The 25701-nt window shown below is 40.0% G+C and overlaps 3 protein-coding genes across 3 annotated transcripts; all 3 read left to right on the top strand.

Annotated features, from left to right (window-relative positions):
- Positions 1-5849: 5849 nt before the first annotated feature.
- Positions 5850-9572, top strand: LOC139124309 (uncharacterized). The gene has a single exon (XM_070690449.1). The coding sequence runs from the start codon at positions 5850-5852 to the stop codon at positions 9570-9572; it is 3723 nt and encodes a 1240-aa protein (XP_070546550.1).
- Positions 9573-9652: 80 nt separating this feature from the next.
- Positions 9653-10588, top strand: LOC139124308 (uncharacterized). The gene has a single exon (XM_070690448.1). The coding sequence runs from the start codon at positions 9653-9655 to the stop codon at positions 10586-10588; it is 936 nt and encodes a 311-aa protein (XP_070546549.1).
- An 11164-nt stretch (positions 10589-21752) lies between these two features.
- On the top strand, positions 21753-24123 carry LOC139123610 (uncharacterized). Its single transcript, XM_070689778.1, has 3 exons — positions 21753-22041; positions 22565-22611; positions 23202-24123. The coding sequence occupies exons 1-3, from the start codon at positions 21988-21990 to the stop codon at positions 23560-23562; spliced, it is 462 nt and encodes a 153-aa protein (XP_070545879.1). The 5' UTR covers positions 21753-21987; the 3' UTR covers positions 23563-24123.
- Positions 24124-25701: the final 1578 nt, after the last annotated feature.

Genomic DNA, 25701 nt, shown 5'->3' with positions numbered 1-25701 from the left:
TTTGGTCTATAGACACGATGATCGTGTCGATAGGCGCTACCGAAAAGCACAGGCTTTCAACTCAATGCAAACAGACCGTCCAACCGCCACTGATGCATCAGTGACGGTTTGACGGTCTGCTACTGAAAAGCCTGTGCTGACAAGTGTTAAATCATAGACCCCATGGCCCCAGGGCCTGGGTTCCATGCACAGGATACTTCCGAATCGAGAACCGAAGTCGGTTGGAAGACTGAATGTTAACAAAACATTCCAAGATGGCAGCCTCCTTGTATACGCACGCTACATCGATATGTACTCGCCGATCATCAGTGTTTATTAACGGTAACAGTGGAAGACGAACACTTAGTTGCTCTTGGAAATTGCTGTTGACTCGTTAGAAGTAGTTTTTCACACTGTAAATGTGAGTATTGCTACGCTTACACAGTAGCCCCATGTTTTGTTCAGTTCAGAAGAGTAGATAGTCCATGTAAGTGACGGCGCCCCCCCCCCCCCCGCATAGTTCCCCAGTCTCTCTCTGTAACTATGTAAGTACGCAAGTTCTCCGCACAGTTCCTTTATTGTAACTCCGTAACTATATAAGTCCCCCGACGCACATATTGGAATGTGTAGGACGCCCTCAACCAATCCATCTAAATTCATAACTTAGTAAGTAAGCAACTTCGTACAGATGCCTGGTTAATCTATGTAGTGAAGGTAGGAATGTAGGTGTAACAACAATCCCGATCCTACTGTGTAATGGTGTTACTTTGGTTGATACTTGACACAGATATACTGGAACTCCGGCGAGGCCAACTAGTAACTCTGTACACATACATCTAATTAGCATGTCATTATTTGAAGTTATTTTTGTGTCACACTTTTATTGCCACAAATGTGATGTAAATCCTATATTTACAAGCAAGCAACAAAATATTATTATCATTATTATCGGCTACATGGACTGTCTGCCCAAGTCCTAGCTCTGCATGGCAGGGCTGTGTGTTACCGGCGTTATACGGCCTCCCACGACAGCCTAGCTCTGCATGGCAGGGCTCTGTGTATTTTGGAATTTCAGGATCAAGGTGAATTTACTTATGAGAATAGGATGGATAAGGGGCGTGCTTTCCTGAAAAATAAAAATAAGCACAAAAAGTTTGATAAGCGTCTCTGTGGAAAGTGAATTTTATTCATTGCACAGCTGCAATATATTAAGATCTCGCTATATAGCGCCCTCTGTAGATCAGTTTGGTCAAGATTCAGAGTGTGAATTCAAAGTCCGCTTTATCGGTTGGCAGTATAAGTATTTACTTTCAGTCGGCTACAAGTGTATTACTGTACGGTACTAGAATACAGTAACGTAGAATGGGCAGTATTTGGCAGTGAGCGACGATATTTTTACCTGAAATGTATTTTTAAATTTGGAAATGAAACAGCGCTTTCTACCGTGACTGGTTGACAGCAAACCAAAGTGGCGTATCACATATATAAATAAACATCATCCGCAAGAAGTTCGCTATTCATCAGCATGGCATTGTATGATGTAACAATTTTGTTGAAAAATTCGCATATCGAGTACTAAGCATTATGAAATTTTCAGTGTCTTAGTCTTTGTTTGACAGTACACACATGACAGGTGATGGTCAGTGCACGATGCCAAACAATAGCATTGACATTACACATATGGCAGGTCATGACAGGTCATGGTCAGTGCACAACGCGCAATAACGGAAGACGACCTCAGTGAAATATTAATGTACTGATATTAGGTGCATTAAGGTGAACAATACTCATTGACAGTTAGATGAAGAGCTAGTAAACATTTAATGAGTAATTAGTATAATTCTGGGAGTCATAGCTAGGAAAATGTTTTCAGAGAGGAAAACGAATATCGTGCATGACGAACTACAAACTTATCTACTGTCTCTAATGACATATCCCATTTGAAATGAAAAATAACGCTTTTCATGTGTTTTTGGATAATTTTATCCAATTACAGATCTTTGTAGTTGCAGGGAATACTACATGTGTCACGCATTTTGAATCTCGAACTTAATCCTTGTTACATGCTGTGCAATAGATTTAAATGGATATATTGAGAAGTAAAACTATACAGACAGACAATGGGATGGAAATATTTCATATCAGGGTATGGGTATCGTCTGGCAAGCACTGAATCTAAAAGTCGGCCGGGTACAGTCCACATTACAGGCCAAATCCAAAATTTTCTGATGAAAGATTCCTGTCAAACTTAGCATTAATTGCCTAGCGAAGATGCAGATATGTACAGTGAATGAGTATAATTTGGATGCAGCTGAAGTCAGAAAGAAGATCAACTCTTATGAACAAACAGAGGCATAATTTGGAGGACACCAACCACGTCTCGAGGGGGGTGGGGTGGGGTGAGCAGCTGTACGTAGTATATAAGGAAAGAGGCACAAATGAAGGCATGTTCCTTGAGTATAGTACATGGCATTCACGGTCAAAGATTTCCATCAATATCTTTTAAAATGCATTTCGGAAATAGTAAGGCTAAAATAAACTGAGGACCACTATGACAGGTGGTTATGTGGGTGTCACAGTGGTGAAGTGTGTAAAACTTTTGTATTCTTGACTGAAAACTACCAAACCATTATTTAACGACGATTGCTTTTAAAACAATCGCATATAAAGTGCTATTGTAAGTCACTTCCCGGCAAGAACGTGGTCCATCCCTGAAGTAATAAAATGAACAACTTGGAATGTCATTTTGAAATGATCGATTTGATTTCACAGACACAAGTAGCTTTGTCTGTCTAACCATATACCAAAGGCATGTCAATGCAGTATTTGAACACTTTGAAGCATTGAGTCTAGGAAAACGAACGCCATGAACCGTCTAGTCAAAAATACTAAAATCAAAGTCTTCAAGGGACAATCTCAAAATAAAAAGTAGTTTTCTATTAAATTGACTTCTCGTAATTACAGATGAAATCGTAAAATATTGTTTTAACATTTATAAGTTTATTGATGAATTCGTAAGACTCGTCGTTATTTTTATGATATGTTTACATTCACTTTGGGAAATATCGTTGTCGGCAAACGCCGCTGTGAATGAATCTTCCATGAGAGAACGGAAGATATGTTAATCTACAGAGTTCTTTGACTCGACAAGTCCATGGGATTTGATAAATTAGTTTAACGTTAACCTTAACATGGTGTGTACTTGTTTATCGAAAAGTGACAATGAACGACGCAAGAACTGTTTAGTTTATAGGTACCCTTCTTCTCAAATATTTGTTTACCTTGAAACTATCGTTGCATTCGCATCCGTCATGTATGTATGTGTTACCGTTTCGGTCACCTATAGCAGAATCTATCCTAGTCTTGTTCTCTGTTTGTCAGTCTCTCTCTCTCTCTCTCTCTCTCTCTCTCTCCTTAAAAAAAGAACATTTCCATGATCAATGAGTGCAAGGATCATCTTCGAAACATTCTTGCACGTGTTGTTTCGGGGCAGTGTCTTCCCTAAATTATGTGGTTTCGCGGATTTGGCCTAAATATTTGGGTGTTGTACAAACATCATGGATGTACTGTCCACTGCGTTTCAACAAAATGCACGACTGCATGAGTTGTGTGTCGTTGCTATGGTAAAATACTGAAGACTGGAGGCTTGAGAAAGTTCGGATTATCGTGACAAATAGAAGGGAGGTGTCTATATAGAGTAATTATGACAAAGTAGATACCGAACAACACTCGTAGCGAGGACCTATTACTTATCACGTCATAATGGTTTGACGGGATAAATCATTTAAAAAGATGTCTTATATATTGCCTGTAAGGACGCCTCAACCAAATTTACCCGTGTTTGAGTTTGCGCCCCCATCGGCCATATGGGGCTAGTTTTATTGACATTGAGGCTAGAAGCATGGCGTCGACCACTGCGGACTTTTTGGTCGCAGCCTTGTGAGTTTATCAGTTTTTACGGAGTTTATAGAAGTCTACAGAGTTTTGATGGAGTTACCGACTTCACGAAATTTAGGAGATATGTAAGAGCTTACAGTGTTGATGTTACATCCAGTTTTAAAGTGTTTGGGATCAGCGTTCCGGAATAAACGGGTGCAGTTCGCTAAAGGTATTTGACTTCTGTACATTTCTACTGGTCGGAGCGTGTGATGTTGGCTGGTGTGCGTCGACTCATGTGAGTTAACGGAACTCTTGTTATCAACGATAAATTCGAATCTATAGTCGTGGAGGAAATAGTCAACGCCATGTTAAAAGGGTCTCCTACGTCTATATGGTAAAAACTGTTACTTTTATTGGGCAGAACAGTGATCGGACAGTATTCAAAGTTCTGGTAGCTTGAAGGCATTGAAAGTTGAACGGAAAGCACGTGGTGTCAAAGACGACAAAATACATGCGTGTGCGCATGTTCGAGGAACATACTGGAATATAAGGCAGTTTCCGTTTCGGATTTTACTGAGAATTATCGCTTTTGTTCTCATGCGTGGCAGACACGTTGTGTATTTCTGTATTCTGGGGTACTTTCTGATGTCACAGTTCACAAATGAGAGCTCGGCAATGTCTACAACATTGAATACTAATGCGAAAATGGAAGGAGCGATAGCATCAGAAGGTAAACAGCTGTTCGCGGCAAACACCGTCGATGAAAAACGTGTCTCTGTTAAGACTGAAAGATTTAAAGAAGACGAACGAAATAGATTAAAGGCTACCAGATCGGGTGTGTACGGCAGAGTAACAGGTCTGATTAATCAGATAACAGAATTATCAAAAGACAAAGTAAATGGAGTATTAGTAAAGACCAAATTAGAAGAGCTCAGAACAGCATATGAAAATGTTGAACATGTTGATCAGCAATACCGTCGTGTACTCAATCAGGATGAAAGTCAAACAGATTATAACAGCTGGTTATTGCCTCGTGTGACTGCTTATGATGAATTTATGCAGAAAATGAATGCATGGCTCATGGAAAATGGTCTTCATGAGAAATTGTTGGCAGAAACTGTGAAACCTGAAGATAGTATTTCTCAGGTAAATGTTAGAAGGTCATCGAGGTCAAGTGTAACATCTTCGCGAGCTTCAAGCACACGGAGCAATGCTTCAATGATAGCTGCTGCAGCAAAACGAGCTGAGCTTATGGCACGTATGGCAGCATTACAAGAAAAGCAAGAACTTGAGGAACGTGAAACACAAATAAAGATAAAGCAAGAAAAGGAACAACATGAAATAAGGAAACAGAAGGAATTACTTAAAATAAAAACAGAAATCGCTGAACAGAATGCCAAGATAGAAGTTTATCGTCACTTTGAAAACCATGATGAAGAAAGTCTTGGGGACTTGGGCTTACCAGAATTATTCAAGACGCCTATTCAAATGCAAATGAAAGGTGATGTACGTGTGGAGCCAAGAAGCTATGCAAGTGGTTCTAATGTGGGCAGCTACCATACATGTGACAGTAAGGCTGGTGTTGACGAAACCAGTGCAAGTCCAGTCAACAATACCTTGCAAGGAGCAAGTGGCTACAATGAAAATACCGGTATGCACAGAAGTGATGCAAATCTGCAGATTAATGATAGTGGGGCAGTTGAACAGAATCCTGAACCAACATCGAGCGTAAACTATTATGACAGTGCTTTCAACAGTGATCATAACATCTCTGCTGTAACAAAACTATTGATAGAGCACAATAAACGCGCAGCACTCCCACCACAGAAGATAGAGTCTTTCAATGGTGATCCTCTGAAGTATAAGGCTTTTATTCGTGCATTTCGACATGGTATAGAAGTGAACACTGAGGCACCAGACGACCGTCTGTATTATCTTGAACAGTTTACAGAAGGCAGACCGAAAGAGATTGTATAAGCAGCTGTATACACATGAACCCAAAGGAAGGCTATGAACATGCAAGAAAATTGTTAGAGGATGAGTATGGGAATCCATATGTGATGGCAAAAGCTTACACTAAACAAGCTGAAGCCTGGCCTGAAGTGAAATCTGAAGACAAATCTGCTCTCAAGGAGTACGCTTTGTTCTTGACAAAATGTGACAATGCCATGAAAGGAGAGCCACATCTGAGAGAGCTGGACCACAACAGGAACCTGCAGATGTTGGTTTACAAGTTGCCATATAAGCTGCGGGAACGATGGCGTACAAAGACATTTGATATACTACAGAGCAGAGCAGTATGTTTCAAGGACTTGGTAGAATTTGTGAACAGGGAAGCCAAGATAGCAACTCAAGAGCTGTTTGGTGACCTGACCAATACTTCAACAAATGACAAGGTGGTTGCAAAGTCTGCCAAGAAGGGAAATGTCAAGAAACGTACTACATTGGCTGTAAGTACAGAAACAAAACTGCTGACAGAACCGAAGACCAGCGATAATGTTAAGTGTTCATGCTGCATGGATACTGATCATAAAATACAGAATTGCAAGATCTTTGCTGAAAAATCCTACAAGGACAAGAAACAGCTGTTGAGATCCAAGGGCCTGTGCTATGGCTGTCTCAGATATGCAAAACACCTTGTTAAGGATTGCACAAACAAGTTGACATGTGAGACATGTGGAAGGAAACATCCCACCGTATTGCATTATCCTGACAGTAGTGCTGAAAATGAGCAGGCAGTAACGACAACAGTAAGGATGGTTGATGCTACATGCCAAACCATAAAGCCAAAACAGCATACTTATAAACCAGTGGTAATACCAGTCAAATTGAGATGTAAAGCCACAGGACTAAGTGTTCAGACATATGCATTTTTGGACAACGGAAGTGACACTGTATTTTGTACAGACAAAGTCAGACAACAGCTGAATGTTGGTGGAAAGAAGACTAAAGTAAATCTGCATACCATTACAGGGAACAAAACGGTTGATAGCCATATCATCAAAGGCCTTGAGGTCACTGACCTGGAGGAAAGTAACTTGATTAGGCTTCCGCCAGCATATACTCAGAGCAAAATTCCTGTGTCAACGGATGACATCTTAACCCAGGCTGACATTAAGAGTTACCCATATCTACAAAGGGTACATCTGCCAAGTATTGATGCAGAAATTGGTCTGTTGATAGGGAACAACGTGCCAGATGCCTTCGAACCATGGGAAGTGATTAATAGTCAAGGACAGGGACCATTTGCTGTTCGCACTCGCCTAGGCTGGGTTGTAAATGGATCTCTTATGAGGGCTGGCATGGCAGACGACGATATAAACCAGGCTGTTGTGAACAGAATACAGGTAGGACCAGCAGTTGACCAGCAGCTGATGGATTATTTCAACAGAGAGTTCAGTGAGCGCACTATCGATGATAAACCTGAAGACTCAATAGAGGACCAAAGATTCATGAAAATGATGGATACAGAAACAGAGTACCATGATGGACATTACCAGGTACCATTACCATTTCGAAAGGACAATGTTATGTTGCCAGACAACAGAACGGTTGCAGAATACAGATTGAACCAGTTGAAGAAACGGTTTAAAAGAGATGAAGCATATTATCGCGAGTATGCGGCATTTATTGAAGGTATAGTGGAAAAGGGCTATGCTGAGAGGGTGCCACAGTCTGCGTTACAGGGCCATGATGGAAAGAAGTGGTATCTTCCTCATCACGGAGTTTACCACCCTCAGAAGCGTAAAATAAGAGTCGTCTTTGATTGTAGTGCTGAGTATAGAGGAACTTCACTGAACAAAGAGTTGTTACAAGGTCCTGATTTGACAAACTCCTTGCTTGGAGTATTGGTGAGATTTCGGCAGGATCGAATAGCACTGATGTCTGATATTGAGGCAATGTTTTCACAGGTCAGAGTGCCGAAAGAAGATCAAGATTACCAGCGTTTCCTCTGGTGGCCAAATGGCAACGTGAATGAACCTCCAGCAGAATATCGGATGAAAGTTCACATTTTTGGGGCCACGTCATCACCAAGCTGCGCCAACTATGCCTTGAGAAAATGTGCAGACAAATCTTGTGACCCTAACGTAAAGGACACCATCGATAACAACTTTTATGTCGATGACATGTTAAAGGCAGTTCCAAACAAGACAGAAGGACAGGTTTTGGCCAAAAGGCTGATAGACACATGCAACAAAGGCGGATTCAGACTGACAAAGTGGATCAGCAATGATTGTTCTGTTTTGGAGACAATACCAGAAGAGGAGCGAGCCAAAGAAGTGAAACGTTTGGATTTACAGAGAGACAGTTTGCCCTCAGAACAAGCCTTGGGCATGCAGTGGAACGTGCAAGCAGACGTCCTTGGTTTTAAGAACAGAGTCAAAGATAAACCAGTAACCAGGCGAGGTATTTTGGGAGTTGTGAGTTCAGTCTACGACCCTTTAGGCATGGCAGCTCCCGCCCTCTTACCACCGAAGATAATACTCCAAGAGCTTTGCAAAGCAAAATTGGACTGGGACGATGAGATACCCAGTAAACAACGTAAACGATGGGAAGATTGGATGAGATATCTACCATTGTTAGAAGAGCACTTCATGGTCCCTAGGTGTATTAAGCCTGAGGAATATGGTGATACAGATTCCATACAGTTACATCACTTCTCCGATGGAAGCGAGTCTGGGTACGGAGCTGTGTCATACATTAGGATGATTGACAAGAACGACAACATTCACTGTGCCTTTCTGATGGCCAAGGCTAGAGTGGCGCCGTTGAAGCAGATAACAATTCCTCGCATAGAGTTGACGGCAGCTACGGTAGCTGTGCGCATGGATAGGTTACTCAGAAAGGAGTTGCATCTAGAAGTCAGCGGATCGTTCTTCTGGACCGACAGCAAAACAGTGTTGCGGTATATAAACAATGAAACCACAAGATTTCATACTTTCGTGGCAAATCGAATAGCAGTGATTCGTGAAGGATCAGAACCATCAAGTTGGGCATACATAAACAGCAAAGACAACCCAGCAGATGAGTGTTCACGAGGTCAAACTATTGATGCATTTCTTGACAACAAACGTTGGCTGCAGGGTCCAGACTTTCTATGGACAGCACAGAGTAAGTGGTCAAGGGATGGTAACATCGATGGTCAACTTGACCCAGGTGATCCAGAGGTAAAGAAAAACGCCAAGGCACTCACCGTAGAGGCTAGTGAATCACAAGACTTCATTCAAGGTCTAATAGAACATTATTCCAGTTGGTATCGACTGAGAAGATCAGTGGCATGGATTCAAAGATTCATCAAGGAGCTTTCAAGATGTTCGAAGCGTGAAACAGACTGCGATCAAGATAAGCCACCAGGATTGACAGTGAAAGATCTGGAACAGGCGGAGCATGCCATCATTAGATATGTCCAACAAAGCACATTTTCCAGAGAAATAGAGATCTTGAAGGCACAAAAGGGAAATGACGGCAGCAAAATTGGGATTCCCCGAGGAAGCCACATTTACAGATTGGATCCAGTTTTGGGAAAGGATGGTTTGTTACGCGTTGGCGGACGACTTGCCCTGTCTATGTTGTCTGAGGAGTCAAAACATCCAGTGATTTTGCCAAAGAAGTCACATGTATCAGAGTTGATATTGGGTGAAATAATGAGAAGAATCAGCATTTTGGAAGGCACTACATTTTATCCAAACTGCGTGAACGTTATTGGATTCTGAATGCTAATTCTGCGGCAAGAAGTATAGTGAGCAAATGTGTGATCTGCAGACGCCAGCGGGCCAAACTAGGAGAACAGAAGATGGCTGATTTGCCAGCTGACCGAGTACAGCCACATCAACCACCATTTACAAATGTTGGAGTTGATTACTTTGGTCCAATTGAAGTGAAGATTAAGAGATCATCAGTGAAGAGATATGGCGTCATATTTACATGTCTTGCAGTCAGGGCAGTTCACATTGAAGTTGCAGATTCTCTGAGTACAGACTCCTTCATAAATGCTCTGAGAAGATTTATCGCAAGGAGAGGGCCAGTAAAGATGATAAGATCTGACAACGGCACTAATTTTGTAGGTGCAAGACGAATACTACAGGAGGAAATTGACAAGTGGAATCAACAGAAGATCCAAGACAACTTGTTGCAAGATAACATAGAGTGGAAATTTAATCCGCCTTATGGTTCACACTTTGGCGGAGTGTGGGAAAGGCAGATTCGTACTGTGCGACAGCTACTACTGTCTTTAGTGAAACAGCAGCAGCTTACAGATGAGAGTCTACGGACATTTTTATGTGAAGTAGAGCACACTATTAACTGCCGTCCAATCACAAAGTCTTCGGATGACGTAAAGGATCTAGACGCATTGACTCCCAGCATGTTGTTAAATATGAAAGGAGCAGCGCTTTCACCTGGTCCATTTGAAAGGAATGACATGTATGCAGTTCACAGATGGAAGCAAGTACAATACCTGTCCGACTTGTTTTGGAAGCGTTGGATAAAGGAATATTTACCTTCCCTGCAGGAAAGACAGAAGTGGTTCAAGGTGAAGAGGAACTTGGAAGTTGGAGATGTAGTCTTAGTCAAGGATGAGAATACAGCAAGAAATGTATGGCCATTAGGTAGAGTCATCAAAATTATGCCAGATGGGAAAGGTTTGGTAAGAAGAGTAATGGTGAAGACAAAGAACAGTGTTTTAGAAAGACCATATGACAAACTTTGCGTGTTATTGGAAGCAGATTAGAACTATCACAGTGTTAACACTTATTTATATGCTACCAGTGCCTGGATGAGTGAACTTACCAGTTGAGTTTTCCTGTGTGATATGAAGATCTCAGTTAGTGGACAGTATATGTGATTGCCTGAAGCCAGTCCATGATGATGGATGGAGTTTTCAGAGGGATGTGTGCCATGCTTGGCAGCATGGTTTGACCAAGACGAGGTCTGGGCATGGTCGATATGAAGTGAGATCAAGATTTTCAAAGATCGTGTTTGAAATTTTTGAATTTTTGTGTTTTTTGAACTTGTTATGTAATTTCAGCGTTTAATTTATGTGAGGCATCAAAGGACTGTCGTTAGGAGAAAATTGCCATTTGTTTTATGGACAATTTTGAGGGCTGGTGTAAGGACGCCTCAACCAAATTTACCCGTGTTTGAGTTTGCGCCCCCATCGGCCATATGGGGCTAGTTTTATTGACATTGAGGCTAGAAGCATGGCGTCGACCACTGCGGACTTTTGGTCGCAGCCTTGTGAGTTTATCAGTTTTTACGGAGTTTATAGAAGTCTACAGAGTTTTGATGGAGTTACCGACTTCACGAAATTTAGGAGATATGTAAGAGCTTACAGTGTTGATGTTACATCCAGTTTAAGTGTTTGGGATCAGCGTTCCGGAATAAACGGGTGCAGTTCGCTAAAGGTATTTGACTTCTGTACATTTCTACTGGTCGGAGCGTGTGATATTGGCTGGTGTGCGTCGACTCATGTGAGTAAACGGAACTCTTGTTATCAACGATAAATTCGAATCTATAGTCGTGGAGAAAATATTCAACGCCATGTTAAAAGGGTCTCCTGCGTCTATATTGCCTTTAAGAGTTTTGAAAGGATAAAGTGACCAGCATGGTCATGGGGACACCGTGGGGAAATGATTAAGGTTAAAGTCCCACTATCAGAGGATGGTGAGTTCGAGACCCGGTAAGTCCGATGTAACGGACTCGCTGTTAGAGGATGTTTAGTTTGAGATTAACACAATTGGAACTATTTTGTGATTATAAGATGAACAGTAAAAGCCACAGAATATGCTCTCCAAGAGAGGGTTTACTCAAAGCATTTAGTAATTATCAGTTTTTCTAGTGAAAATATCAAAACTGTAATCATCGAACTAAATGTTAAGTAGTATAAAGAAAATTTTAGTATTTAAAGTCATCTGCTATTCAAAACTTGTAAATTTATCCTTTTTGACAATTTTTTAAGGATATTTCATCTCATTGATGCACATTCTTGAAAATGTCAAGATTAAAGGTCAAAACTTGATGATTACTGTATTGTTTAGAGGACCTTGATGCATTTGAAGGTTTTGGGATCATATCTGATTGGTTCTTTACTATTTCAAACAATGTTTAGGGGTCATATCTAAGTGGTCCCTTAAAAAGATTGAGGGACACATCAGGGTGGTCCCATAAAGTTTCAAGGTCACATTAGGATAGTCCTTGAAAGATTCAGGGACACCTCAGGTTGGTCCCTGAAAGTTTCAAGGACTCATCCGGGTGGTCCCTGAATGTTTCAAGGACTCATCCGGGTGGTCCTTGAAAGTTTCAAGGTCACATCAGAGTGGTCTCTAAAAGATCCAGGGACATATCAGGGTGGTCCCTGAATGCTTCAAGGACTCGTCTTGGCGGTCTTTGAAAGTTTCACGGTCACATTAGGATAGTCCTCGAAAGATTCAGGGACACCTCAATTGGTCCCTGAAAGATTCAAGGACTCATAGACTTAGTCATGTTCACGCTACGATCTCAGTTGCTGACATCATTGTCGAGATCGGGAACAGCACTGTCACTCCACAAAGGACCTTGGTAACATACATCAAATTCATCGGCGATATCCAGTATTCCGTTGCTTTCCATGTAGTCCTGTCATTAAATAATTGGGGTAATGGACGTCCTACATTCAGAATCGGTAACCTTTCCCGACGAAGGAATTAGTGCAGTGGACAAAATTCATTCGATTGCGCGTCGTTTTACACAATCGACTTGAAACAATGCAGAGTCTCACAACAATGTGACCCATGACCTTCATTATGTTAATTAGCAAGGACCATATTATTTGGTGTACAATTCGGTGTCTCGCTTAACGAGAAAAGCATCATTGACTACATCTCCAAATTAATCATGAAGACTGTAACATACAACCACAGTATTTTAAACGGTGGGAAAACTTTACAGCATAAAAGAGCAACATGTACCTTACCCGGGACCTTACACAATCGCGCGATGCGCCCTAGGTGTCCCTGTAGATTAAAATGGAATATGCCATCATGCAAATTGTTTACTGTTAAGACCAGCGTCGCGTCGGCTCGCGACAGCATACTTCAACAAGCGAGTACATTGCCATTAATCGTCAAGACGCTCGTTTAAATCGACTGAAGGTTCAGCCACTGCCCAGTTCATCACATTTATGCCAGGGAGAACATGCCTTGTAGATCTCGTCGCGTGATTAATACGCAAAGACGTGTTTCGGCGCCGGCCGACCAGTCACACATCGGAGCCATGAGGACGCCGGGTTAAGCCATTACATAATCTTAACTTCGAGGTGCTGAATATTGACGTTTATGTGCAGGAAGTTGGACCAAATCTTTCCAGTGATTCCTCTGCCTGTCAGCTTTACCAAGTAATGCTTGTGAATGCACAAGCTGATGAGCGAAGGTCACATCAGGATAGTCTTGAAAGATTCAGGGTCTCATCCGGGTGGTCCCTGAAAGTTTCAAGGTCACACCAGGATAGTCCTTGAAAGATTTAGGGTCACATCTGGGTGGTCCCTGAAAGTTTCAAGGACTCATCCGGGTGGTCCCTGAAAGTTTCAAGGACTCATCTGTGTGGTCCCTGAAAGTTTAAAGGACTCATCTGGGTGGTCCCTGAAAGTTTCAAGGTCACACCAGGATAGTCCTTCAAGATTTAGGGTCACATCTGGATGGTCCCTAAAAGTTTCAAGGACTCATCTGGGTGGTCCCTGAATGTTTGAATGACTGCGCATATCAGCGGATTAGCTTAATAAGTCAACACCACAGCCGTCCCACACGTAGTGAAATAAGGAAAGGGTTGAAGATCTCAGACCCAGTGTCACAAAAAAACGCAAATCTGAGCAGATATAGAAGTCAATCGAAATTTAACGACTATCAAAAGCATCGCCATACCGATAAACTGTTTAATGCCAAAGTACGTCGTCTAAAATGGCCATCTGGAGCCAGAAAACCAACCCACATTTTTGAGTCGTCATGGTCCGATGTCATCCGTAAGAGCGGAAGTCGGAAGTAGAACCTTTTGACCTCAAACCTGTTTATTTCCAGTCCAGAAGTAAACATATTTCCCATGATGCGTTTGATGTTATATAATGTAAAAGTTCGTACATTCTATATGAGCACGCTACAAGACTGGTTTTAATCAATCCTACAAAATCAAAACAAGGATTCAATTTTTATCCTTTTTGTCACAAAAACGTTGATAACGATGAGTTTGAGAACATAAACAAAACTTCTGAAAATTCTGCACAGAAAGAGCTGAAGGGTGAGGTATCACGTTTCCTGCCTCTCGCATCTTGCACCACGGTCCCTCTACAGAAACCTCCTTGATAATCGAGGTGGTAGCTTCTTCAGCCACAGAAAAGGAGAATATTTTTCTCCTTTTACCGAGGCTCTGGCAAGCATCAACCGAACGAACACCGCTGCAGGCAGCTCAGTATAAATTGATGTCATCATGAATGCCAGTAATGTACACTATCCGTATTATTTGATGCCACCATGAATTCATCGTCACCGTACATCTATAGCATGTATCGTAAACTTAGCACACCGTCATCGACTGTGACCATTGATGTAAAAAATAGTCTAATTTTTACATCCATGCTGTGACCGACTCGTTTGCCCGGCTTCCCCGATAATACATCAGCAACTATCCATATCAATGAAGTTCTCACCTAGGGACTGGACACAAATTACAGGGGGTGGGCTGGTGTTTTTAGGGGGTGGGTCGCCATTTTTGGCGCAAGCATTTTGAAGGGTCATAAAAGGTTTGTGCAAGCCTATGGGGAGGGTCACCTTTTTTATGCATCAAAGCTGAAATTGCATGTGCACGTATTAAAGAATATGGAATACTGAAAAAAGAAAAAATACCTCCTGGCACTTTCATTTTCTGTGATTTCCATTTTCGGCACGCCCTTCGGGCGCAAGTTTAAGGGTATAATAAACAATGTATTGATGATCCAAGCAGCCACATTGATTTAAGTTGTCATGATTTCTACTTATCCAACTCCTCTATTGTACATATACACTGTCCCCTATAATGACGCTTTCAATAACAATTTGGGAGATCACTTATTTGATATCATTCTCCCATTGACAATACATTGGGTAAAGTCGTGTCAAATGTTCATGAAGCTGTATGTATATTTTTCATTTTTTGAGGACATTGACAGAAAACAAACTATTCAGAATAGTGCAAAATGTCATCAATAACACCTGGAAGGTTCAGGTCGAACAACTTTTGAATAAAAATATAGGATCAGATAACCTATGAGTTATTTGTAGTTTCCTCATAGCCTACAATGAATCAACATTCGGTGAAATTCAAAAATCAAATTTCTTGCACAACCATAGACATGAAACCACTCTAGTCTAATCATGAACATTAATACTAATAATTAGGTGTACATAAATGCACAGATTTAGCTACTTTTATATTGGAAAAAAAATATCCATAGTTTCATCATAGGCTGCCATGCATAGTGAATGGACATTTCAGTGAAATTCCAAAATCAAATTTCTTGCACAACCATGGACTTGAAACCACTGTAGTCTAGTCATGAACATTAATACTAATAATTGGGTGTACATAAATGCACAGATTTACCTAGTTTTGTATTGGAAAAAAAAATATTCATAGTTTCATCATAGGCTGCCATGCATAGTGAATGGACATTTCAGTGAAATTCCAAAATCAAATTTTTTGCACAACCATTGACTTGAAACCACTCTAGTCTAATCATGAACATTAATACTAATAATTAGGTGTACATAAATGCACAGATTTACCTATAGTTTTGTATTGGGAAAAAAATATTCATAGTTTCATCATAGGCTGCCATGCATAGTGAATCAACATTATTGATGAAATCTAAAAATTACATTTTTTGTACATGCATGCACTTTTTACCTGCCACTTCAAGCAAAGTACATTTACATGAATTATCACACACATATGATTTGATATTTGTTGGACAAAGCATTATATCAGCCACATTTTGCCTTCCTTTTGGGAGGGGACTTCAAAAGTATAGCAAGTCAGAAGGAGGTCTTGAACGCATTGCGGGTTTGTTGGGGGGGGGGGTATTGAGAAACAGGGGAGGGTCACTTAATTTAATGCACAGATAAGGGGGAGGGTCATTAATTTTGTGCCTAAACTTTTGAAGGGTCACTATTTTTGATGCAGCGGTGTTTCGAAAAACACCAGCCCACCCCACTGTAATTTATGTCCAGTCCCCTACTGTATTCCAAAAGAACCTCCATCATGTGCACATCGTATCAACAAAACATCTTGCATGGCAAGGAACACGACTTAGACTTCCTTGTATTACCCGCGGTATTACCAGGCTTACGAATTTGCTTGCACTTTCTTGCCTGTTCTCGTTTTAAAATGTTAGTGTGTTTTTCCCTTCCGCGTCCATGTGAAGCGTAAGTCATAGTATTTTCCCCAAAAGACAGACAGCCCTCGCTTCAGTTTCCGAGAACTGGATAGATAAAATCATCAACTTTTTATTCAGTCTTTTGTTTGTTAAGGTGCTGGTACCGCCTTTCCAATAAAAACGATTGCATGGTATTTGATACATCGTCTAAGTATTCTGTCTGTAAAGACGTCAGCCGCTGCGTTTAGGTTGTTGCGCTGCACAAACAGGGTCCATGCTGACTTTTATATATTTTCGCTGTATTGTAACTGTTATGCACTTTCCACCATTATCATTCTTCAAACACGCAACTCAACGACAGCAGAACATAATATGAGTGAGCTAAAAGAATGGACATAGCTTTTTAAAGTCCTAGGGTAGGAAAATGCAGTCAGGAACTTAATCTATGTCATCAAAAATTTTGTAACGTACGGTTGCTGTTCTCCTTCAGGCCGTTCAGATTTATTTTAATTTTTTTTTTTCTGAGCTGTCTCTCCACATGGCTGTTTCTATTGACTTTTTAACTTTTCTACATTTTCTCTCCTCGATCGGTCGGACGGTAGCCTAGTTGATTTCATCACAGACAAGGAGCTTCAATTTCTCTCAACGAGAATATTTAAGCGTCGACGGTCATAGATTTCAGGTTTCTGATTTTTCCCAACATTGTTAGTAGTAAGAATTAGTTGTTTTTTGTGATGAATTTTGTTTTCCCCCCATTTTAGCTACATGGGAAACCCCTCCATGTAGCTAAAATGACGTACGCGAGTTCATATACAGGTCACCGCGACAGCAGATAATGCATTGACCGAACTCAGTGGGGAATTCCCCTAATCCTTTTGTATCCGCACTGACATGTTTATACATGCACAGCTGTCTGACCTATTTATAAACACACAACATGTATAGACATGTACGGGGAATTCCATGGGAAATTCGGTGTGCACCATCAAACTAGTCTATATAAAGAGATTTTACCCTGGGTTGTTAATCAGTCGACGGAAGCACACACTAACGTAAGTAGCTATCTCCTTGGAACGCTGATGTAAGTATGTGAAGATATGATTTTTTTTTCCTACGGCATGACTGAGGTCGCAGTTTCTACAGTTTCTACAGAATCGTTTCGTGAGTTAACTTGTTCACCCTATAGATAAAATTTTATTAATTTCCTCTGAACTTTAAATATGATGGCAGACCATTACTTCAAATAAAATGAGACGTTTTAGATAAATAGTACTGATATCTAAAGTGTAATTTGTATTTTTTTTAACAAATGAAATGTTGTTACTTTCTTCCGGAGGACTACTACGAGCAACAATATCTAAATCCTTTCTATCTTTATCAATGGTTATGATAATATTGCAACCCGTTCTTGAATCTGTTTTTATAGCGATATTTCCGACTAAATCGTCAAATTCGTCTGCCGTAGCTAATTTTATGCATTTGATAAAAACTGTACCATGTTGAAGTATTTTCATATTATCAGTCATCTGTTGACTGGCCGTCTGTAAATTTAATTCAGCTGTCTCCTCCTCCTAACTCTTCAGGCCCAGTTTTTTTAAAGTGGCGTCCCAAATAAACTTATTGGAACCCTGCTAGCTGTATATGAACAATAATTCTCCCCATTATTTATCCACCTTCACAGTGTATTATCTATCTTCATTATTGTATTAAGAGGACTAATTTTAAGGTGAACCGGTATACCGAGTAGTGTAATGTATGGGTTAACAGGCTCAAGCCAACGGCGAAAATCAAGCAACTTGTACTTGTTAACATTGCTATCAAAATAAATCACATTTGGAGTTCCTGGCAGTTCAGCAACACCTCCTGCAATTTCACTATCCAATATATCTAAGATGTTACGTGGTACATTATAAGGCATGAATTTCTGACTATCCCCATCCCATGTCAGAGCAAAAGGAGTAGGATCATTTGCAGCCTTTGTAGCGTCAATTATGGACTCATCGACGTCTTTCAGTTCGGAAAATTCTACTGCGTGTTCGTGTTTCTGCGCTGTTGCTGCCGATAAAACAAAAAGTTTTTTACGGTCCTTGTATCGAAGGACGTAATCCTTATTATGATTACCTGCTATCTTAGTATTATTGTTAACTTTAACATCACTTAAATCTTCAAGCTCAAGATTTTGTCCATGAATTGTACCTAGACCGTAGTTACTTGGGCCAGACATAATTATCCTATATACAGTGAAAATTAAAATAATACCTTGTAATAATATACAACCATGGCTTCAGCAATAGGAATGTCAGTTCTCGGTGCTGTATTAAATGCAACGGCATTCACAGGAGGAAATATTATCGGACAAAAGCTTTCCGGGAATGGTGAGGCTCTTATTGAAGAGAAAATTAGACATGATAAAGCATTAGAAAAATTTGAACATGATAGTGCCGTCTGGTAAGAAAAAACTACTCCAAGCTGATTGGGAAAGAGAAAAAATCAAGCAAGGACGCGCATTCTGCAGCTGAATTAAGAGATACAGATGCAGAAATCTTGGAAGAAGAAGCAGCGGTGGCTCAAGCCAACTCTGCGTCAGGGCCAGTGCAAGCGTTAGCGCAATTCTCAGATTATTATCAGCCCAGTCCTGAGCAAAAGAAATACGAAATGATTTATATTGCTGGAGGATTGGTCGTGGGATGGTTTATGCTGCGTTAGCTACAATAATTCAATACAAAAGCTAGTTGGCCAGTTATTGAAATTGACTATGTTTCCATCCTGATCTGTTATCCAAATACGCATTGAACTCATATAGTCTGAGCCTTTTCTCAATGGCATGAAATTGAGCCCCCGTTTTTAAAATCATAGGCGACCTTTCACTTATTTCTTTTGTATCCTGGACAGGTAAGTATTTGTAAACAGTCCGATACTTTCCCCTGTATGTATTCGCCAGAGCCAAATGAAACATAATTTCCAGTAACAACATCTGAATGAACTATGTATTTAGTGACTGTTAAGAAATCTGCTCGACCTGGACTCATAGTACTTTTTATCACGGGGTTGTCATCTCCTCTATCTGAAAAGCCGACGAGGTTAGCGAAGTTACCTGTAGCATTAAAAAATACTTTAACATCTTTAGCTAAAGTTAGAAGTACGCGGTTTGTCGGAAGATGTTTTACAAATTAATTTTTTGCTTCAACCCGATTGCTTTGTTGAGTGTATCGATATTGTAGTTACCTGGACGTATTGATTTGGTCTTCTTCGGTTGGTCACCTTCTTGGTATTTTAGTACATTATTCGTCGATGTTATGTTATGCCATGAATTATATAGTCCACACTCTAGCAGTCTTATTTTAGTAAACTGTGTCATGTCAATGCTAGGGTTAAAATTAACAGTAACCGGTTCGCCTGTTTTGCTTACAATCCAAATGATCATCTCCGCGTTGTATATACATTACAAAGTATAAGGTTCTGCAGGAATAATATTTTTCTGTTCAAGGAGATCTTTGGTCGCAACCGCGGCAGCAGTCGCACCACCTAATTTTACCCACCGAGTCAAATTTGGTCGACTTGGATCGCCAATATCCATTTTCAGAAATTTGCTGGAGATCATTAGATATCCCATCGTAAGTCCAGCGATTACAATACCATCGTACATTGTGTTTACAACTGTTTTAGTATCCATGATTGCTGACAAGTATATAAAATAGAAAAATAAAATAATTACGGAATCTTTCCGAAGGTCCCTACAGATTTAATCCATCACATACAATGTAGAGGGACCGGGATTTGATTCCATTCCGGAGGGAGCCGCTACCGTTCCGGGCTCTGTTTTCATCGCTTTCTGAAGTGGCTCACGCGTAGGCGAATTTGGTCGCTTAAGAGGACAAATATGTCGAGCACGCCCCCCAATATAACCCTAATGCAGTCAATGAAACTCCTATAATTCCTAAAACAAGATAACATTTATTATACCAGCCATCACACTGTTGTTTCGTCGTAGGCGGCAGGCTTATACAGTTTAGCCTCAGTCGCTATCGCGGAGCTATCATTAGTCATTGCTTTTCGTTTTTTCTCCTTGTTTTGCCTGTTCCATTCTGCTAATCTCTTGCCGGCTTCCACTCTCCCTGGATGCTTCGTCGGTAATGTAATTTTCTCTATATTGCGCTCGTTCCGGAACGGAAGGCAGCAGCCGTGACAGTCTGCGGCGCAGATCCTATTCACGAATACGGCAAAATAGGTTTGTTATCTTTGGCCATGTTCATTACATTTATGTACAGTATATAGATCCGATGTATGCAACCGTGCCATTCAACATGATTGTAACTGGACCGACAAATTCTGGCAAAACAAAATATGTAATGGATCTCCTCACTGGTCCGTACTTAAGGAAATTTGAATATATAGTTTCATTTGTCCGACATTCATGAACAATAAAATGTATAATAAAAGATTCATTTTCACCGATGACAACGTGTTGTTGCTGGTCGGACTCGATGCTGTGGATGGTACACTAGCCTTCGTACATAAGGAATGGGCCGGCACGAACACTTCAATAATCCTCGACGACTGCGCCTCGTCCAAAGATATGAAGAAGCGCAGTGACCTTTTAGTCAAACTTGGTTTCAGCGCAAGACACGACGGATTATCTGTCTGGGTTCTGACTCAACAATATACTAGTATTAGTAAACCATTCAGGGAAACATACAGATGTTAGCACTATTTTACACACCGAGCAAGACAGACAACAAGACTATTATAAAAGAATATGGAATGGAGGTGTCAGAACGGGAACCCACGGACCTAGTCAGACAATTGAAAAGTATACCATTCAGTAAATTAGTATTTCATTTATGGCATCCGTACGACATACAATTTTTCGTATAATATAGCTAATCATGGAACCTGAAGGCTCTAACGATAGGAACACCGAAGGAACTCTAAGAGAATTATATTACAACCCAAAAACTGGTTTTGGAGGTGTACAAAAATATATGATGCAGCACATGCGAGGGGACTAAAAGGTACTAAGAAAGAGGTACAGGACTGGTTAAAAACTCAGCTAACTTATAATCTTCATAAACCGGTACCTCGTACTCGCGGGGTTACGGGCGGGAGGCGCATTTTTGTTAGGGAGGCCCATGGTAGAAAAACAGCCATAATTACACTTTTCTTGATTTTCAAAGCTTCGAAACTCATAAGTTATTTCATTTAAAGTATTTTTTTGAATATTTTCTTCTAATATAGTTCCTTCCCTTGTATGATATGAATTTTGAATTGTGTGTGATGAGTCGAAGTGTGTTTTTTTTTAGTTCAAAAATGCTAAATATTGCGTAACCGTACGTGTGTTAGCCACTCATTATGATCATGGTGCGTAAAGCGCCACCATCGGCGAACTTAGAAATTTTTTTAAAACGGCACTTTTTATTGGTGATTTCTGCCCCTTCGCGCAGCGCGAAGTGAACGATTTTGACGAATCAGGGGTTTCGTTTTGAAACAAGAATATCCTCAAGATTGCCTTGAAAGGTACTGCAGTTAGCTGCCGTGATTTTCCCCTTTGTCAGCGTTCGCTGAAATACGTACATTTTTCAGTGTAAACTGCTCGCTTATTCTATCGAAATCGTCAAATCAGTATCAATAGTTCGAATACTTTAGTATTTCACAACATATGTGCCAATTTTCACGATGATTAGACCAACAATGTACGCTCGCATCAACAAATCTGTCGACGGTGCAGTTGTGGGTTCGCTCTCAGCGGAGGTGTCATGGCGGCCTGTGCCGAGCTTCACTCTAATGCGGCGAGGATTCGATCCGTTCACGTAAGTTGTCGTACATGTCGTCTTTTTAGGTTAATTTGAAAGATATTCGCATTGTTTGATTTCTCAAATGTATAATTTCGAAATTGCTCATCATAATTCGATCAAATTTGGGCGATCTGAGTGTCATTGTTTAAAACTACGGCGTTAGCATATGTACTTCCGGGTTCTCGCCGAACGCCTGTTCGATCAAACATAAGATCGGACTACGTTTTGTAAAATCTTACCTTTTATCATTCACAGATCTGAAAACATGTTTTCAGGTCTCTCATTCCCTATCTATAATGTTAGTAACTTTATTTTTATCACAGTAAGTTGATTTTCCCCGATGTTTTATTGACTGTGTATTATAATCTTAACATTTACAAATCATTGTGTTCAAAGTTTTCAGGTCTCTCATTTTCTACCCAATATCAACGATGGTATTGTCGCCACAGTAAGTTTTTCCCCGAGTGTTGATTCTGTCAAAGCTCAAGGTTTCATGATGTCAGCCCTAATCATTCATTCTGCTCATCATATCTTTCAGGTCTCTCATTCCCTTCCCAGAATTTCAACAACTTTATTGTCATCAAAGTAAGTTTGTTTTTTGCCCGGATGTTTTTATGGTGATGGTTTATTAATATGTTGCTGTGAATATAGTTGTAGTTTGTTTTTACCCCGGGTGTTTTCATGGTGTTGCTTTATTCACATGTTGCTTTGGATATAGTTGTAGATGTAATGCACGTTTATCTACGGTAACAATACAGCTGTGCTGATAAAAACCTGCTTTGTAATGTAACTTATATTTTGCAAAACTGCATGCTTGTAAACAAGCATTTATATGCATTATGTTTAGCTCCTGTGTGAAATACATACGTTTGTGAAATATAGACAGTCATATATATATATATATATATATTATATATATATATATATATATATATATATATATATATATATATATATATATATATATATATATATATATATATATATATATATATATATATATATATATATATGTTTGTTTGTTTGTTTGGTTATTTTTGTGGAAGATATTACTTTTAATTTGAGTAACCTGTCTTGGTTTGCCTTTATTTTTCGTGTGGTTTAATAGATCGATAAGTATTTTTTTCTTTCTCATTGCTTTTTATTCATACTTGTTTCTGTTTTTCTTTCTCCAGTCATTGTGAAACCTGTTCATCAGGTGCATACAGGGAGCTGTCAAATCAAGAGTTCCTTGAGCTGAAACTCACAAGTGAACGATTGAACGTTGTTGGTGTTGAAAGCTTATCTGATGAAGAAGATACCCATCACAATGACTCTAACAGTGATGGCACTGATGATGACCTTCCACTGGCTGGACTCAGACAGGGAAATACAGCTGGCAGTGATGATGACCTGTCACTGGCCGGACTCAGACAGGACACTGAAATAAACAGTGGGGATGACCTGCCACTGCACTGGTTTTACACTGACAGGAAAATACAGCCGACAGTGATGATGACCTGTCACTGGCTTGACTCAGACAGGAAATTACACTAGCTGACAGTGATGATGACCTGCCACTGGCTGGACTCAGACAGGACAATGAAATAAACAGTCACCTGTCCGTGATGATGACCTTCCGCTCTATGAACTTGTACAGGAGAACATGCCCCTGTCAAAACTCAAATAAGATGAAAATTTGCCACTTTCACAGTTTTTGCATACTGCAAGTGGAGGAAACAAATAACTTGTTGAATATTTACAGGGACTTAATAATGTGCAACGTTTAGCAAACCATGTTACTGCAAATTGCATCGACAAAGTGTGCTTCGATTGACCCACTTGCTATTTATCACGCCAATAACAGCGACCTTTACAAACTGTTTTAAATTCAATATTATTTCTGAAATTGCCCCTGGTATCACATTTTTTATCACCTCATTAACTACATATACAAACCTTGAACTCATTTAGCAAGTTACTGTTGAAATTTTCTCACTGGATCAACCAAAATTTAAACACTGAATTTCTTACTTGTCGGTGACCTTTGACCTACAAGCAGTGCTCATGACATGTAAAATTCATGTATTCTGTATCATTTTTTCCGCCTTGGTAACCAGATAGAGGATCAAAAATCATGATTTACGTAAAGTTGTAATTATAGTTTTCAATAAAAAAAAAATTGTTTCAAAAATATGAGTCACTGTGAAGATATGGCCCCTCCAATTTTGGGAATTGACCTATGACCGGAAATAGTAATTTGCATATGATTTGCATATTTTCGGGTTTAGCTTCGTTTTTGTACTCAACTTTTGGTTTCTACACCAATACCTACCTTACCTGAAAATTTCACCCTTTTATCTCCATAAATAAAAAAGTCACTTTTTTAAAGAAAAATTTCACCTTAAGTACAGAACAATCATGCCAAATTGAACAAAATCCAAATTTTGGGCCCAAAAATTAAAAATAATAATTGCTCAAGTCAATTTTTTTTCTTTGATTTCAAATAACTTACTATATTTGTCTCAATTTCTATGCACAATACTCACCGTGACTGGTAACTTTCAAAACTATTGTGGCCTTAATGTTGTCATTTGTCATTCTGCACAAACTCTGAGATATTTGCAGAATTAAACAAAATGCGATGTTTGGTGACAAAATTTTCATATTTCCAAACAAGCGACACTCACTGTTTTTAATTTTTGCATTCAATGGGTTAATACATTCATAAAAATATCACAAAAATGTCTCCAAACCCTTTCCATTTTCTATCATACCACATCAAAAATGGCACTTTATCACATGTCAGCTAATCCTCCATGGGCCTCCCTATTTTTGTAACATCGATAGACGAGTTTTGGCAAGCGGATCTCGTGGAATTCCCTTCACCATTCGCAAAAGAGAATAAAAACATTCGATACATGCTAACAGTAATCGATGTGCTCAGCAAATATGCATGGGCCAGGCCGATACAGTCAAAAACGGCTGATGATACTCTGAAGGCGCTACAAGACATAATTAAGAAATCCGGGAGGCAACCTGACAAACTTCAGACAGATGAGGGGCGGGAATTTACTAACCGAAAAATGCAGAAATGGTTGGAGGAGTCGGGAATTCACTGGTTTCACACCTACAGTGACAAAAAAGCTAGCGTCGTGGAACGTTTTAATCGTACGTTAAAGACGATGATGTGGAAATACTTTACATACAGACAGACACGTGAATGGCTCTCCATTCTACCACAACTTCTCGAGAATTACAATAACACCGTTCACGGAAGTATCAAAATGAAACCCGTCGATGTAACAGAGGACAACGATTGGCAGGCATTTTATACACTTTACCCTGAGTTGGCAGCCATGGGAACTAACCCTGAATTCAAGCCAGGAGAATGGGTCGGAATTACAAAATACAAGACCACTTTCAGGAAAGGATATTTACCAAATTGGACAGAAGAGATTGTCATAGTTTCAAAAGTGCTGTACGCAGCTGGACTGGGTACTCAGCCAGTTTACAAAATAAAAGATCTGAATGGAGAGGAAATACTCGGCACTTTCTATTCTGATGAACTGCAGAGTGCTGCTGGTGCCGACAAGCTGTACAGAGTAGAACGAAGTTTGAAGACGAAAAAAATTAGAGGAAAGAAATATTATCTGATTAAATGGCGCGGTTATCTAGAAAGTTTCAATAGTTGGG

Source organism: Ptychodera flava (assembly GCF_041260155.1).
Source record: "Ptychodera flava strain L36383 chromosome 23 unlocalized genomic scaffold, AS_Pfla_20210202 Scaffold_23__1_contigs__length_28996876_pilon, whole genome shotgun sequence".
NCBI lineage: Eukaryota > Metazoa > Hemichordata > Enteropneusta > Ptychoderidae > Ptychodera > Ptychodera flava.
The sequence above is the reverse complement of the archived record's forward strand: the minus strand, read 5'-3'. Positions and strand labels throughout refer to the sequence as shown.